The sequence below is a fragment of the Watersipora subatra genome, chromosome 2 (genome assembly GCF_963576615.1).
Source record: "Watersipora subatra chromosome 2, tzWatSuba1.1, whole genome shotgun sequence".
Lineage (NCBI taxonomy): Eukaryota > Metazoa > Bryozoa > Gymnolaemata > Cheilostomatida > Watersiporidae > Watersipora > Watersipora subatra.
The window spans coordinates 39248618-39266201 of NC_088709.1; the positions used below are offsets into that span (position 1 = coordinate 39248618).

At 37.1% G+C, this 17584-nt stretch overlaps 1 protein-coding gene across 1 annotated transcript in view; it reads left to right on the forward strand.

Annotated features, from left to right (window-relative positions):
- The first annotated feature begins 1294 nt into the window (after positions 1-1294).
- LOC137388194 (A-type potassium channel modulatory protein DPP6-like) overlaps positions 1295-17584 on the forward strand; it is a 101724-nt gene continuing 85434 nt past the window's right edge. The window contains exons 1-3 of the mRNA XM_068074699.1: positions 1295-1343; positions 2857-3010; positions 13899-14259. Coding sequence (XP_067930800.1) covers positions 1295-1343; positions 2857-3010; positions 13899-14259 — 564 coding nt within the window. The remainder of the gene's footprint in view (positions 1344-2856; positions 3011-13898; positions 14260-17584) is intronic.

The window sequence follows — 17584 nt, forward strand, 5'->3', positions numbered from 1 at the left end:
ATTTTGCTGAACAAGTTTAAATAACGCCTATGGCCCTTCCTGAGCAACGAACACAGCGCCACTAGCGTAGGCTGTCACAGCTTCATCTTTGACTACCTGTTTCAGATTGTAGATATCAGTTTGTGGATCTGTTGTTGCAATAATGAGTTGTCCCCTCTTTACATGAAAATAATATGACAATTCTTAATTTCGTATTAGTTGGCTTTTATCGTTAAATTATTCATGAAATATTTTTGACCTGCTCAACAAATAGGTCATACGTGCGTGCGTCAGTGGTTAGGTGAGTCAACAAACCTATTCATTCGACTTCTCCTGTCTGAGGTGAGTCAACACACCCGTCCAACAACTTCCCTCATTGAAAGCTTTGGCATATAAGTGATTGTATAGTTGGGTGAATTTTATTTTTCATCTTCACTCATCGATGTTCGGTATAATTCAAGGCTTCTGCTTTATGTAATATACTAAACAGATGCCTTACTAAGCACTGATCATTCTGATATCAGTTTTGTGGAAGATGACTCATTATTGCGGTTATGGGATGCACTTGTGGAAATGGGTGCAGACTATAAAGATGCCAGTTGTCTTACATCTCAATATGATTAGAAAGAGCAATTTTATGAGATTCGGTTATTCACTAAGCAGCTTTGGTCACATATCTATAGTTTGGAACCAATCTGCTGACTCCTTGGCTATCGGCAACAGGTCTTTTCCAGCTATCTCATTGATTGATTTATACAGTTGGCTTCGGTGAGCTATGACCTTGGCCTAATATGCTAGTAGTACCTACTTCTTGCTAAAGTGTAATAAAAACAGGCATTTCTCCAACATAAAAAATTAATGTAGGAAGCCAGTGAGCTACTATTCTCAACATGCTGCATGAAGTATTCGGAGCCATCAACACTAAATTGCTTTACTCAAATCATGCCAAGTGCAGATTTCTGATAAACATTTCAGATTTGAAAAAACCGTTAATTAACGATTAATTAAAACTTACAGTAATTACTAAAATATACAAACGAATGCCAACATGCACACACTTGTTCTGATTTTGCTAAAAGAAACTTATAAAAACTAGTTGTTAGGTTGGATAAAAATTGTCTTTTTACCAGGACTTAAATATTCCAACATCTGAACTTTACATAGGAATCAACATGGCTGCTACTCAAGGCTTTATTTCTGTGGTAGAAAATTTGTGAACCTAATTAATTAACCTAATAATTATAAGTTCATGCATTTGTGAAAATTTGTTTTAAAATTTGTTAACCCATATTACCAGGCTCTTACTAGTTGTTGAATGGCACCATTCTATGGTGAAGGAAGCCCGTGGATACAGATGCCGAAGGGTAACTATTCAGGAAGGCTCTGGTCCCACCCTCACCTCACACTTGCTTCCCTTTATAACTTATTTTTTCAATTCTGTAGATTTTGAAGACCACCAACCCTTTTTTCTAAAATCAAAGATTGGTCATCGTCCTTCACACATCTGGTTTGATGAGTTGTAGATGAGTGCTTTGTAGCAAGTCAATCGTGAGCAAATTTGATCATATGTTTGTAATCCTACTCAATAATGCATTGCAGCTGGAAAGGTGTAGATATGTATGCTAAGCCGTGTAGCTCCGACCTGCTAAAGCTATTAAGCATTACGGCGCTTGGTTAAACCTCCTGGGTCTGTCACTTATCTATTCCCTAAGGCTAGCTGTCAAATTTCATCTGTCCCATCTCCTTGATTTTGTTTGGCTTGAGACTTCAACTATTATATGAGCTAAAGGCTGATGATAGCTGATGCAGGGGTGAAAACATGCAGAGCTAGCTATATCTCGCACTCATCGTACTCATCGTATCCCCATCATACAGGTTATTATAGCGCATGGCTTAACACTTCACAGCTTGCCCCCTTTCATCTTGAAAACGCTGAGGGTCCTGTTCGCAACGTAAGTAAGTACGTAAGTACAATACTTGGCAGATTTCACACTCATCTGTGCAGGTAGGTTATATTTGTAGTTTATGTCAACAGCTTGATACAATCATCATAAATACAATCATTGTACACCTGTAACTTACGTGTAATTTACCAGCTTTTACACCCACAATCTTCGGCAATGAGAAGAGGTATGTTTTTGATAAGCAATTTGAACGGGAATGCAATCAGTGATAGTGACTGTTACAAAAGTAAATGATTTTGAACTTTGAGCTTGATTTTTATTCAATTCACAAGTGATTAAATATCTTACACTCCTATTCAGTATGTTTGCATTTTCAGAAGCTAGTGTAAAGACATAAGTAGGAATAAGTATACGGTTTTTTGCGCTGCAGGGGAGAGCTGAGATAAGAACGTTAACCAACTAAGTTTGCGACCATTTATACGTCTCAACTGGTAGCTGCATATTCACATGCGCTACCATTTATACGTCGCAACTGGTAACTGTTTATTCACATGTGCTACCATTTATATGTCTCAACTGGTAACTGTTTATTCACATGCGCTACCATTTATATGTCTCAACTGTAAACTGTATTTGGCAATCATTTCGGTACAGCCTAGTGTCATCTATGGCTTTCACTTACCCTGTTTGTAGTTATACAATTAATCTAGCATCTCTTTGTAGTCGTATTCTGCTGGCAATGATTATGGTTAGCTTTGCCTCGTCATTAAAACATTACCTACTTAGCAAATGAGCCGAATCCAAATGATTTTTGTGCTGAATGACTGAGAGAATTATTCGAAGGTGGTTAGAAATTGCAAATATCTATTTATGCAGATGTTAAAATAATGATTGCATTGAAAAGATTATGCAGTTCACCCGGCCTACAGGTAAATAAGCACTAGCATGTAGTCATTCATTGAAATCTGAACAGGTATCTCTGGACAGGTATCTCCGGACAGGTATCTCCGGACAGGTATCTCCGGACAGGAATCTTCGGACAGGTATCTCCGGACAGGTATCTCCGGACAAGTATCTCCGGACAGGTATCTCCGGACAGGTATCTCCGGACAGGTATCTCCGGACAGGTATCTCCGGACAGGTATCACAAATTTTGTCTAGAATAGAAATTAAAGCCATTCAATTTACCTTTGCAACAAATCCGTAAGGTTTAACACAGAGTCTCCATGTGTTGCAACCTACCCATCACTTTGCTTGCCGAGTTGTCATTCTAGTGAATTAGTTAAAAGGTATCTTTCCTATGGAAAGAATGCAAATGTAAGCAATATTATTAAACTGGCTAGGTAGGCTACGTTGAAAATCATGTCTTCCTCTACATAGAGTCATAGATGCTAGCACTTGATAGGCTTAGGCTAACTTTATGTAGACAAGGCCTGTGTTCATTCTATTGATATAGCTTCTGTCTGTTGGTCCACTCCTTCCTTCAGCCTGTTGCAGATAGAGCACTATCTAGATATAAATCTCAGTTTATGTGTCTGTCTGTATGTCCTTTGGTATGTCCGGCTACAGGTATTAAAATCTTAGAATTAAAATCTCACATCATGCTGGATTTGAACTCATAAAGATTGTAACCGCAGGTTTGGAATCCAATTGTTTAGCCACAAATCTACGAAGGCTCTTACGATTCATAGCTCTTGCTACATAACGTTATATATATACTGTATACACCCATTTTTAACGTATTGATTGAGACGCTATTTACTCTATAAACACGATGCTTTTTCATGAACTCCTATTTTTTGGTTTTTCGTAAGGTTCAATGACTAAATCAGAAAAGCCTAATTTTTTTACGCGAACAGCTGTATTATCTTGAGTAGGCATGGCCTCTACATTCTCTCTCCTTTGATCAGACAAAGACCGGCGGATATAGGCCTACGTATCATTTTTACATTTGTACCGGTATTGAGAAGGACCAGTATCGTCATATCCAATGTTTTGATGAATAGCTTCTGCTGGAACAGTAACCTTTTTTATACATACACACACACTTTTATGCAAGAATTGTTATTATTAATTCAACATACTCAGGATTTTTATTTTGTTTTTTTTTCAGTTTATATCAATTGTATCATTAGCAAATCCTATTTTATTGTAATCGTAGCAAAACAGACTTAATTTAGCTATTACTTATTTATTTGTCCTGCACAAAAAATTTTCCTCATGATATGAAGTTTGAAAGTTACAATTGTTTGACAAAGTTAGAAAACCTTTACAGTTGTTTTATTATTTCTCTTAATTTATTTAAACTGCACAAATCACTTTTCTCATGATATAAAAGTTTGAAAGTTAGAATGGTAACTGTTGTTATACGTTAAATAAAAAGATTTACTGTCCAAAATTTCTTACATATTAATATTAATAGTAAAAAAATAGTAATTACATATTGTTGAGCATGTCATGGCATGGAGTAATTGAATAGATACCTTAAATTTGATTAACTTAATCGTTGCATTCAAGGAAGATAAACCCTGACAAACTTAAAGGTTGACTTGCAACAAAATTCACATTACAGTTATTTGGTATCAAAAGATTCACCATGTCTTACTCTGTTGTGTTGTAGGTGCCAAATACGTGGAAATGTGATTACAAGCTCTTAGAAGCTCAAAAATAAAAAGCCGCCATAGATTGGAATCTCTTTATTTATTTGACGTATTCATTACAGTTTGGTTATCGTCTTGTCACGTGATGTTCTCACGTGAATTGAAAGGCCAATAAAAAGCTCAATATAAAACTTATTGTAGCACTAGTTTATGACAAACACTTTGGGTTTTACCGAAGACCCAGTATCAAATATAGATGCTCGCTACTTTACAGTTTTGTTTCGGCTTGGACTAATCGTCAAGTCGCAATCTGATCATGTGACCCAATACTTCGAAAATAATTTTTGCAGCACTTTTCGATTATCACAGATGACCAACAGGCTCGTCATGATTATCAGACAATGATATGTACTCATTCGAGCTAAGGTTGAAAAGTTTAACGATTTTTCACGGTAAGTTATAAAATATCAGTGCTAAAAATGACAGGATTACAATGACGATAAAACAGACGTGTAAGAACAATAGACATGGTTTTATTGCATGCGTGAAGTATATTTGTGAAAATATTTTGACGAATGAGATTGCATGAAAGTGTAAACCGAAACCATCCTGTAACAAGTACGTCCCATTTGAGCCGTTTTGGAAAGCGAATCCAAACTACAGCGGTCTCGTGTGGCTGCGATTGACTGTTCGTTTTTTAGCTTTTAAGAGGTTGTAATCACATTACCACATATTTTGCACCTACAACACAACAGAGTAAAACATGGTGAATCTTTTCATATCAAATAACTGTAATGTGAATTTTATTGCAAGTCAACCTTTAAGGTGTTGTTGGGCCATTCAAGGGAGATAACCCCTAATTAAGAATACTGTTGTCCCGCAGCAGGTGTCATGTCTCATTTCATGTCTGCATTCCAGTCTCAATAATGTTGTAAATTGATCTCCAAACAGGCCCGTATTCCCTGGGGCGGCTGGCCGGCTGAGCCGCCCCAACTTTTTGAAAAATTTTCACGGCTATGTACAGTACAAACTCGGATAACTCGTCCTCGGATAAAATGTAATATTTTATCTCAAACACAAGGTTAACTCGAACGGATTTGTTTGGTTAGTTCCAACGCAATGATAAATTGCTTCAGATAACTCGACCTCATCATCATTTATTCGAAAAGTTATTTGCCCAACGGCCATGGACACGGTTTTTATCGCTGTAGAATATCACTTCATTCCAAGCCATAGAGACAAACATCAACTTTTAGTAGTTCTTAGGCGTCATTATTATCATCATCAGCGGCAAAATATTCTTGTTAACGACTTTTATAAAGGTTTGCAAAAGATCAAGTTTTAACAAATACTCGCTTGGCCATGTCCCATCGAAAGCGTAAAAACCTCCAAATGAACTTGAAATAAAATTCGCAAAATTGATTTTTGTTAAAATGCTTAAAAGATATCTTTTGTCTGAGTGTTTTAACAGCGGTCAAGTTTTGCCTATTTTAATTTAAAAACGTCTCGCCAGTCACATCAACTAAAACAAAACAAATCTCAAAAATTAGAAAAATGTAGATACTTTCCGATAAAATTTTTTAAAACTTCACATGAGAGGCCCGGCTGAGGCGCTACATGAGAGAAACCTGTTGGGGGGGCTTACACCGCCCCTCCACACCCCTAGGTGTTCATAACTAGTCGCCTAACATTAGCCGCCCCAACTTGCAACCAGTGAATACAGACCTGTCTCCAAATATTGGTTATATAAAAAATGATACAATTTATTTCTACAACTGTTTATGAAAAAGGTTAAAGCTGTAATGAAATATTTGGATAAAGAAAGAACAGAGTAATATCATGAACACATTAGATTAGATATATAAGATTAGATATATAAGATTAGATATATAAGATTAGATATATAAGATTAAATATATAAGATTAGATATACATGTATAAGATTAGACTAGAGCAAAAATGTTTGCATATTTTGGGCATTTAAATTTATTCTTGATAGAAACTTTTCTAAAAGTACATAAACAATTTAAACTAGTGGATATCTTTTTACATAGTTTGAATATCCAAGTACTTTTGGTCTGTGCACAATATATTGTATACTACTCGTACTCTGGATGTCTGGATAGACTCTGATAAAGCACAGAGAATGACTATGTGTACAATTACTTGATGAAGTCTATTGTGGCCGAATAACGCAGATGTTACCATGTTGAGCCGGTAGGAGAAATACCGCGAGTTTGAATCCAGCAGGATGCAATCTTTTTTCACAGTCTCAAACAGTGGCTTTGAACAGACAGATAAACCCGCTTGCAGTATAGTAAAGATTATAGTAAATATAGCTGCATACCTTATTGTACAATTAAACCTGTAAAATGAATTTCAGTCTTTAAGCTCTAATATACAGGGTACAATGATACCAGTTTGTCAGGCTTTTCAAGAGAACATAACACTTACTTCAGGTTAGTAGAGCCCACTTAATAATGGCAAATATGTTAGTTTGTGTGTCTACTCCATCTACACCAAGCTTCCAAGACAACAAATCTTGTATATTCTTAATCAGCAATGCTAGGAGGTGGTTTTGGAACAATAAAATTTTTTAATTTGCATGGTGAAATTCATCAAAAAATTCTTTTACCGTCCATAGCAAAGCACTATTTCTGTTTTCAAAACGATCAGATGAAGAACCTGTGTTCAAGGCGTTTCCAACTCCTTTAGTTAGATTCTCAGTGCAAACATGGCTGGGTGAAAGGGCTGCTCTTGCTCCCTACAATGATGTTGTTTATTCAATCAATACCAAACTTTTTGACAAACTACCTGGTGAACACAAAAGCTAAACATTATTTGAAAAAATGATTGATTCAATGAAATCGCAACCATCTAATATTACACTCACCAAAGGTTTGCTTGTAACTCAATTAGTCATTAAACAGATGATGGCTTATGTTTTAGAGGCCACCATTTTTACCGGCAAATACAAAGGTGAAAATGTGTTCATTCCACGAATTCCTTAATTTCAACAGGTCTGCCATTTGAATTCAGAAGATTTCAGTTTCCAATCAAACTCAGCTTTGTGATGTCTGTGAATAAATGTCAGAAAGAAATACCAAAAGTCACGGAACCTAACAGAGCCTATTTGGACAATGACAAGCAAGTTGAAGTCATATTTAAAGGGCCACTTACGCCAAACTTTAAAAGTTTACATCAGAAAATATAAATATTTTACTACCGTATAAGACTTTTGTAACACTAAGGCAATCTTTGATCTACACAATCTACTTTATATCACACTAGCAGAGCAGACAAAAGCAACAAAAACAGTATATCCAAGTACCATCTACTTGATGACATACTTGGTGATCTGACTGCCAGGATGTTTCAAGATTATTTTGACAAAACATGATCATTGTTAAAACGCTCAGAAAAAGGCCAGTATAGATGCATTTTTGGTATGTTTGTCTCATTATGAGATTGGCTATTGCATTCAAGTTGATTGTTAACCCTTTGGCTGGGGACACGATCAGAATGTCGTTTATTGGTTCGGTGGAGTAATGACTTTTCTGTCGCTTTCGGTAGATGTATATGTTACTGTCGCCTAGTAACAATAAACAAAGAATATAAACTTTAGTAAATCATAAATATCATCGGCAAGATATTAGTCGATGAATTACAATATGAAACAATTATCTGAGAAGCGTTACTTTGCGCTGAAAGCTAAGGAAATACGAAATCGCGACTTCTTTGAAAAAATGGAAGTTGGAAAAACCAATCATCCCGCAGCGCGACATTCAAAACGAATAAATAAAAATTTATTTGATCCCGCGGTCGTTAGTGATCTTTTTGTCTGATCAGCATGATAGGAATTCAGATGATGGCAGTGATGCAAGGTCTGAAAACCTTTAATGTGCAGAGAAAAGTGATGGTTAAGGTAGCTCGGACGATGATGATGCTATATCCACTGATGCCGTTGTGAATACTAGAAGAGCGAGTCATAGCAGCAACTCCATACCAAGTAATAACCGGCTTCCAACTCTAATACACAGAATTTTAACATGAGAGATCAGAAGATGAAGCAAGTGTAACCACACAGACTTTTAATTGATGGAAAATGGTCACTGACTTAGACGATGACAAGCCTTTTACATTCCACAGTTTCTCCTCTCACACATGGCCAAACTTTACACCACCTGCTGATATTTTACTATTGGAATATTTTGATTACTTTTTCTTCCTGCCAAGCAAGGTGGCAGTAGTTTGTGGGAGTTCATAGTCGCAGAAACTAATACTACAAGTACACTAATACAAATATGGGAGTTATCAGGTTTAGTAGAGCTGTAGCATTGGACTCTGCCGAAAGGAATTCTTTCATGCATTTCATACATAGACAGTTGTACATAGTCGCAGCTTTTTTGTAGTAGTATGCACAAAAGACTTGTTAATATAAATAAATTTCAGTTTGAGCTATGTATTTTTATAGAATATTTATTACAAATATTTTTATAGGATTTATTGAATTTTTAAAACAAATTTATTAATTTTCGGTTGTTTTGGCGAGCTTTTTTGGCGAAAGGGTTAAGTGTCTCTACTGACATACCGTAAAACTTCAATTAAACACACCGTAAAGCCTCCATTTGAATGCCACTTCCACTAAAACGTCACTTTGACAATCTTTGATCTTTATGAACCCGTCATATCAAGGGGTCAGTAAAAAAGTGTCCACAAAATCGTATTAATATTGAATCATTTACATCAACAACAATCAATTATTTTATATAACAATCAATAACAATTCTCCCGTTTTCACAGTCTAAAGCTTTTAGCTTGTTTTTCGTTAAAACTTTAAAAGCAACACCATAGAAATAATTAATAACTGTCTCAGGCTAATAAAAGTTCCTTGTTTAACACGGTCTTGATATTTCAAAGTACATGTACATGTATGCAAAAAATGGTTTAAATTTGCGATGGTACAAAGGTTATATTTAGCGAGCAAAACTTCTACGCGTTGCAGTTGTGCTAAATGCAATGAGTAAAAGTTTTGCTCTGCCAAAAAAGATGTTTGGACGCTAAAATCGACTAGTTGTGCCGTGCAAAAAAAAGTTGAGGGCAGAAAGCATTGTGGAAGGTATTGGACAACCAATATATGTTCGTTCTATTGAAAGCAACAATCATAACGCAGCTATCCAAGCAAACCATGCAAATATTTTTGTTTTAGAAACGGGAATTTTTGCTTCTGCATGTAATATAAGTATGGTTCGTTTATGTCACTTGTTCATGAAAATATCTTTGTAGCATTGGCTAGATTATCATTAAATAACTTATAAACTTGCAGATTTATAGCGTATAATTTGATAGTATCATTGTGGTGTTCTGATCTTACAATTGATTAACACTCATCACTCCTCTTCTACTGCGCATAAAAAGCTAGTTTTGGCTGCAAACATATTAATGAGTGCAATGAACTTTCATGCAAAGTTGGTGAATACGAGGTCTGATCCAAAAGTTCCCAGGATGGAGTTGTATCCACTTGCATATTTGTGTATGCAAGTGTATATGTATAAAATAAAAATGTCTTCAAATTTAGAATGAAATAAAAATTGAAGATGCCAACTAATTGCAAAGTAGGACACAGGCTATAATATCACCATAGGTTAATTGCAAGCAATAGATACCAACTGGAAAAATATTTCTCGGTTTTTCTATGCATATTTATTAGATCTTTGACAAGTTAGAGGTAAGTCAGCAGATTTATTGCACCCAAAAGGTTTAATATCGCTCCACCAAAAAAAGAGAGCAAAATATAGGTAACATTTGCTATGCCCGTAAATGGGCTAAATTTATAATCCCAAAATCGTGGCGAGTCATTTGAAAAATACACTGCCTCTATTAGAACGCCACCTCCAAGTAACCGCCACTATAGAAGAATAGTTGAAAAATAGAGTCACATGAGGTTCAATTACAGGTTTTATGGTATTTTAACTTGAATTTGCTTATGATTGCTGTAATAAAATTTGAAATATAGCCTCAGATACATTTCTATCAAATTGGTTGGCGAGACATTTTCCCATTGTTTTCTTCTAAAAGCCCTGTAAACATATAATTACCCATTGAGACTGTATATTCATCACTTATGAACAATATGCACTACTGATGCCATTTCTAGAGAAGTCTGTGCAAGTAATTTTTTCTGAGCGTTTTAATCGTGATAAAGTTTTGCTGATTTTAACCTTGAAACCTGGCAGTAAGATCCGTAAACCATCAAGCAAAATCTCAAATGATACAAAAGTATCAGTCTATACCTTCTAACCTTTTGAAAGGAGTAACTCTATATGTCGAGAACTAAAGGATAAAGGTAAAGCTGGTAAAAATCATTACGGACTACTTTTACTCTGAGTGTAAAGAAATGCTTCATCTGTTTGTATAAGTAGATGACAACATCTATAAAGCGTCAACCATTGTGACGCACCCGATGGCTTGCCTCCATTTAGCCATGTTGGTAAAACTGCTGCTATCCGAAGCCTGCATCTTTAGCCACTGTTCGGACAAGAAAGAACAGTTATGCAGCACTAGCTGTACAACCCGGTGAATGCCCTGCGTTGCCCGGGTAATAAAAAAGTCTTTGGACAGAAGATTGATTTGTATTTAACATATAACAACATTTTCCACTCTAACATTCAAACTACATATCATGAGAAAAGTGTTTTGTGTAATTGAAATGAATTAAGAGAGAAAATAAAAGCAACTTTAAAGGTTTTCAAACTTTGTCAAGCAACTTTTAAATTTCATATAATGAGGAAAATTTTTCGTGCAGGTCAAATAAACTAAAAAAAATAAAAGGACTATAAAAAGGTTTAGATATAAATGTAAAAGCATTAGCAAGTAATAGCTAAATTAAGTCGGTTTTGCTACGATTACAATAAAATATGATTCACAATAAAATATGATTCGGTAATGATACAATTAATACGAACTGAGAAAACAAAATAAAAATCGTGAATATGTTGAATTAACAATAATGTAAGTGTGTGTGTATAGAAAAGGTTACTGTTCCACCAGAACCTCTCCATCAAAACTTTGATTACGACGATACAGGTACCTCACGATATCGGTACAAATTTAAAAGTGAGATAACACACTGTCTTTGTCTGACCGAACGGAGAGATAATGTGGAGATTTTTAAGATAATTTTAAAAAGAATTTTAATTTAATTTAATTTTAGTAAAGAAGAATTGGCCTTGACCCCAAATATAGTAATCGAACCTTACGAAAAATATTTCTTAACAGGGGCGTCGTAACGCATGGCAGCATTGGTAAAATAATCAGCATGCGCTATAGCTATAGCCGGAATAACACATATACTTGGAGAAATATAGATATAGCATTTGGGATCAGGGGAATGCAGATAGACTTGGTAGTGTTTTTCAGAGTTCAATAGATCAATAGCTTTGAGAGCATTCAAGGCGGCAGCAGGGGTCTAGGAAGCCTGACCTCCAAATGAGAGATTGGGGGAATGACATATTTTAGAATTCAATTTAACCGTTGTAACATCTTAGTCTAACTGCATGGTCTTTAGAAATGACCTTAGTTAGAAGACATCAGGAACAGCTTGAGCCCAGGGCTGATACCCCCCCTAAAAGACCCATTAGGTTCAGCCCAAAATCACGTTTTAGGGGGAGTTTTCAGACCATAGGGCACTGTCAGTGAATTTGCTCCTTTAGGGGGAGTTTCCACAGCCAAGCCAGTAAAAGGGCCCATGCTCATTAAGGTTTTATTCAGCCAAAGTAATACCAAGAAGTTGCACAGAAATTCCAGTCTTCATTTTAATGCAGATTGCATTAAAATCTGCATGCTTGCTGACGGGAAACAAATGGAAAAGAGAGAGTCGGCACTGCATCATCTTAGCAACCCTTTAGCAATATACTCAGAACAAATGATATGATATTTCTTTCATTGATATTCATTATGTTTTCCTTTGTAAATGAAAATGATAATCTGATGGTTGATGTTTGGAATCAGTTTTATTAACCCTTTTGCGAGCATAGCGACAATTTTTCGTTTTGCGATACTGACGCTAGTGGGCAGACTATTATGTCGTCACACCAACGGTTTTTATAAATTGATTTATGGTTAGCTAATTGCCTTTTTTAGTTTAATTTTTTCCAATAGTAAACTACAATATATTGGTCTATGTTAGCAACAAAAAATAAGCCGTTTGCAGAAAAAAAGATCGTTTTTGCAATATTAAACAAATGAAAAATCCGAAATAAAAACGTATTTAAATTAAATTGGGTATTTTGTTTGTAGTTTTTTCTGCTTTATTAATGCATGAATCATAATGGATGTTTAGCGGGGCGCGGAACCTGGGCGCCCTCTAGGGAACTCCCAGTGTTTAGGGGGTGTATTTCCAATTGACCAACCAGGTGATTGAGGGTACAATATCCAAAATCAAATTGACCAACCAGGTGATTGGGGGTACAATATCCAAGTCTGGGCCTATCCAGGTGGGTGTTTCTTTCAGAGTATCAGCCCTGGGAGCTTGATCAGCCGTGGCCTACTGGTCTAGAACTACTTCTTTGCAAACAACAGGTTGGAGTTCAAATCCCAGGAAAGACCTTAAGCCATTCCAACCTTAAACCATTCTTCTCAACTGAGCAGGTCTCCAGTCATTGGGGTTCCTCTGCCACTGTCTGATGAGATCACAAATATATTGTTTATGCAAAATATTATTAAATACAAGCTCACAGCCTCTGCTAAGCGAACCTCATACTTGGAGGAATTGCTCACACAACTCCGCCTTCCATAATTAGCAGCGGGGTCAATGATGCCAACTATCAGCTAACATCTAGATTGGCCTGATGACTAGGAATAACTTGGCATCATGCTAAGTTATGATATTAGTAACGGCTGACACTCAGTAAACTCTAATCCTCGACAATGCGAGCTAGAGATAGTGAGAACAGCGCCGATATATTTCATTTACTATTCTCTATACGATACTTTTATTGCAAACATTTCAAGTGGGAAGCCATAATCTATGTGGCTGTTTTGCTCGTAAGCATAGCCCTTGCTCCTGTCAGTTGTAATTTTTACTAGTTGATTTACTTGGCTGACTGAACAATCAAGAAATCAAAGGCTGAGATTATTGCTGCAGGTAGCTGTAATTATGCTTTGCAATTACCAGGCTCAGCCTCACGTCTTACTTATTTGTGTGAAGAAAGTGAGAAGTGTTGGGAAGGAGTATCTGGTCTTGGGAGGAGAGGCGCTTGTCAATCAATAACAATTAATATTAAAGATCTTCTCCGTTGGGCAATTAAGGGCCACTTTGTCAGGCAATATTTTCAGTGAAATTCAAAGAAGTCTTGTCTAGTTTTCTCTCACTTGGATGTTCGCTTTGAAAATCATTTTGCTGTTGGGATTGCAGACGACAACCAAAGCTTATCCTGCAGCAGACGTTCAGTGAACAGCTACTATTTTTGAAGGTGAAAGTTAAAATTAAAATGCATAGTTTTATGTCTTCAGCCAGTTCCGCTTCCTACCTGCATCCGAGGCGCAGTCGTTCTGGAAGTATCTTAGCCTATAGTCAGAGAAGACTCTCTCGAGCATCGGTGGAGCAGATTCGACGACCTTCGACCAGCCATAGCATGGCTGCTGTCGTTATGGCGAGTAATTTGAATCAGCAAGTCCTTGAGGGTGAAAATGGAGACAGGAATCGGATCGTAGAGTATGATGATCCAGTTCTGGCAAGAACTCTCACAGTTGACGAGTCCTTCAGAAAGATGGAGGTGAGTAGATAGAATTCGGGTGTGGTGAGTCAGATGACCCCAAAAAGGGAATATGAGTTGTTCGAGTGATGAAATGAATCAAGTATGGTAAATGCTCGCATCCAACTGGTCTTATTGTCTAAACTGCCTGTCGGAAGAAATCCAATCTGGTAAGCAGACAGACAGACGCCATCAGAGGAAGCAGCAGATTTCCCTGAAACACGAATAAAACCAATTTGGGGTTTCAAAATTGAAAAATACTCTTCCAGGTGCGAGTGATATACAGCTTAAAAACGAACTCGCACAAGATTTTAGTAAATTTCATCAGAAAGTATCAACATTTTTCTATCATTTGAGATTGTTTTTGATGTTTGAGGTGGTCAGAATGCCAGGATGTTTCAAGATTAAAATTGACAAAACATGATCACGGTTCAAATGCTCAGAGGAAAAATGTATGTTGAAATGGCATCACTAGTTGTTATCGTTAGCGGATATCTGCTATTGCGTTCAAGTTGTAGCATTCTGTTGCCATTCAAGTTGTCTCTATTCTGTCAGTCTCTTTGCCAAAGTGCAACTATAGACGTCATAAACACACTTTCGCTTGAATCTGAGTGTTTGAACAGCGATCAAGTTTTGTCGATTTCAGTCATGAAACATCCTGACAGTCCGATCACCATAAATAACCAAAAGCAATTGAGAATGATAGATAAATTCCGATACTTCCCGACAAAAACTACTAAGTTTTGTGCAAGTTGCTCTTTAGGAGGTGAATAATAGATGTATTTGAATATTAACTTAGCGTCTCTTCATGCCATGTTATTAATTTCCTCAAACCAACAGGAGTGAAATTTAACTGGACATCTCCTGTGTAGATAAATTAGCACGCTAACGAGAATGACATTTTAATGTTCGTATTGATCGACGGCATCTTCTGACATTTGAACTAAGGAGGCCATAAGAAAAGGGTAGAATGTGATAGAGACAGCTTCATTGCCTAGAGTCAACAATCTGTTAAATAGATAATTTTTCTATTCTTTAGTAGAAAAGAGGATGTCTATGGTTCCCTATAAAGAGTATGTCTATGGTTCCATGTAAAGAGTATGTCTATGGTTCCCATGTCTATGGTTCAATTTAAAGAATATGTCTATGGTTCCATGTAAAGATTATGTCTATGGTTCCATGTAAAGCATATGTCTATGGTTCCATGTAAAGAGTATCTCTATGGTTCTATTATGCGGATGATGCTGATTTGGAGTTGTGCACACATTGAGTTACCTTTCGATAAGTGTTTTAATGGACATGCACATGTAGCGGGTTGAAGAGGGGGCTAATGTTAAAAAAGATAAAAAATTCTACACCAGACGTCGTAGAGACCCACTCAGTGTTCAAACTTTCAAAATAGAGTGGCTTGTGCCGCAGTTTCTATCGCATCATTCGCAAGCATGAAATTTGTGAGTAACATAACTTGTTGGTTTCTGCTGTTTCCGTCTTGCGGATGTCACAAACTTTCAGATTAACTGTGTGAGCGAAACAGCGTGAATATAACATATATAGTGATATAACATATCTAGTGATATAACATATCTAGTGATATAACATATCTAGTGATATAACATAATTATATAGTGGTATAACATATATAGTGATATAGCATAGTGATATAACATATGTAGTGATATAACAGAATACGGTCGTTTTATGTAGTGTGTTTAGAGGAAGAAAGGGATAGTTCTTCATAATGTTCTGTGATCACTTAAGTCATTCTTACACCTGGAAAAACGAGTTGCATTACCGTGCAGTTAACCCCCTCCCCCCTGAATTGAGTTAATGTTGGATAGACCTAATACGACATTTAGTACGAGTTTTCTTTGGAATATCATCAATAACTTTTGCTGACATGTCTGGTAACTGTCAGAACTATTTATAAATTGCCTATATATAACCATTATGTATGTATTGAACACTAATTAGTACAATGCTGTCGACTGTCATATGTATCGAACACTAATTAGCAGAATGCTGTCGACTGTCGTATGTATTGAATACTAATTAGTTCAATGCTGTCAGCTGTCATATGTACTGAGTACTAATTAGTACGATGCTGTCAGTTGTCGAATGTATTGAACACTAATCGGTACAATGCTGTCAGTTGTCGAATGTATTGAACACTAATTAGCACAATGCTGTCAGCTGTCATATGTATTGAACACTAATTAGTACAATGCTGTCAGTTGTCGAATGTATTGAACACTTATTAGCACATGCTGTCAGTTGTCGAATGTATTGAACACTTATTAGCACATGCTGTCAGCTGTCGGCGGACAATGTGTTGAACAAAAATAAAAGTAAAATTACGAGTACGGTAATTATTCTGCTGTAAAAGCTAGCTGGTACACTGGTATTAAAACCGCAAAGCGCTTACAATTCTAATAAACACACGATACCGTCAAAGTAAAAATTATAATTTATGGAGTTTTATTGCAACTATGGTGGCTGATCGCCCGATCCGAGCTAGAGAGGACAGCCAAGGCGACCGACGCAAGGGCCAGGCTGAGCCCTGGCTCAATAGAAAGCACAGCACTCCGTAGCACTTCCCTTCAGTTGAGGGTCAGCTACTGAGTCGGCCCTACCACTGAGTGTCAGCTACTGAATCGACTCTACCACTGAGGGTCGGCTACCGAGTTGGCTCTATTACTGAGGGTCGGCTACCGAGTCGGCCCTACCATTGAGGGTCGGTTACCGAGTCGGCTCTACCACTAAGAGTCGACTACCGAGTCGGCCCTACCACTGAGGGTCGGCTACCGAGTCGGCCCTATTACTGAGGGTCGGCTACCGAGTCGACCCTACCATTGAGAGTCGGTTACCGAGTCGGCCCTATCACTGAAAGTCGACTACCGAGTCGGCCCTACCACTGAGGTTCGGCTACCGAGTTGGCCCTATTACTGAAGGTCGGCTACTGAGTCGGCTCTACTACTGAGGGTCAGCTACCGAGTCGGCCCTACCACTGAGGGTCGACTACCGAGTCGGCCCTACTACTGAGAGATGGAGCCAAAGCCAGAAGCTATAGAAGACGCCGCGGAAGCGACCAAGATCGGAGCACTGGGAAGTCTCACTCTGTGCAGTTATCTCTATGCTTATTGCTTATTTAACTGTAACTTTATATATTTGCTGCGAAATATATACTTAGTTGCCTTGTACTCAAAGTAGTTCGATTCTTGCTGAGCGAGAGGAACTCAGTTGGTTCCTTTACATAGTGAAGGAAAATAACTTTGCTGCACGAGCTTAGAGCATCTTCCAGCATTTCTTACCTGCGACAGAGAAAGGCATAGATATAGAGATATATAAC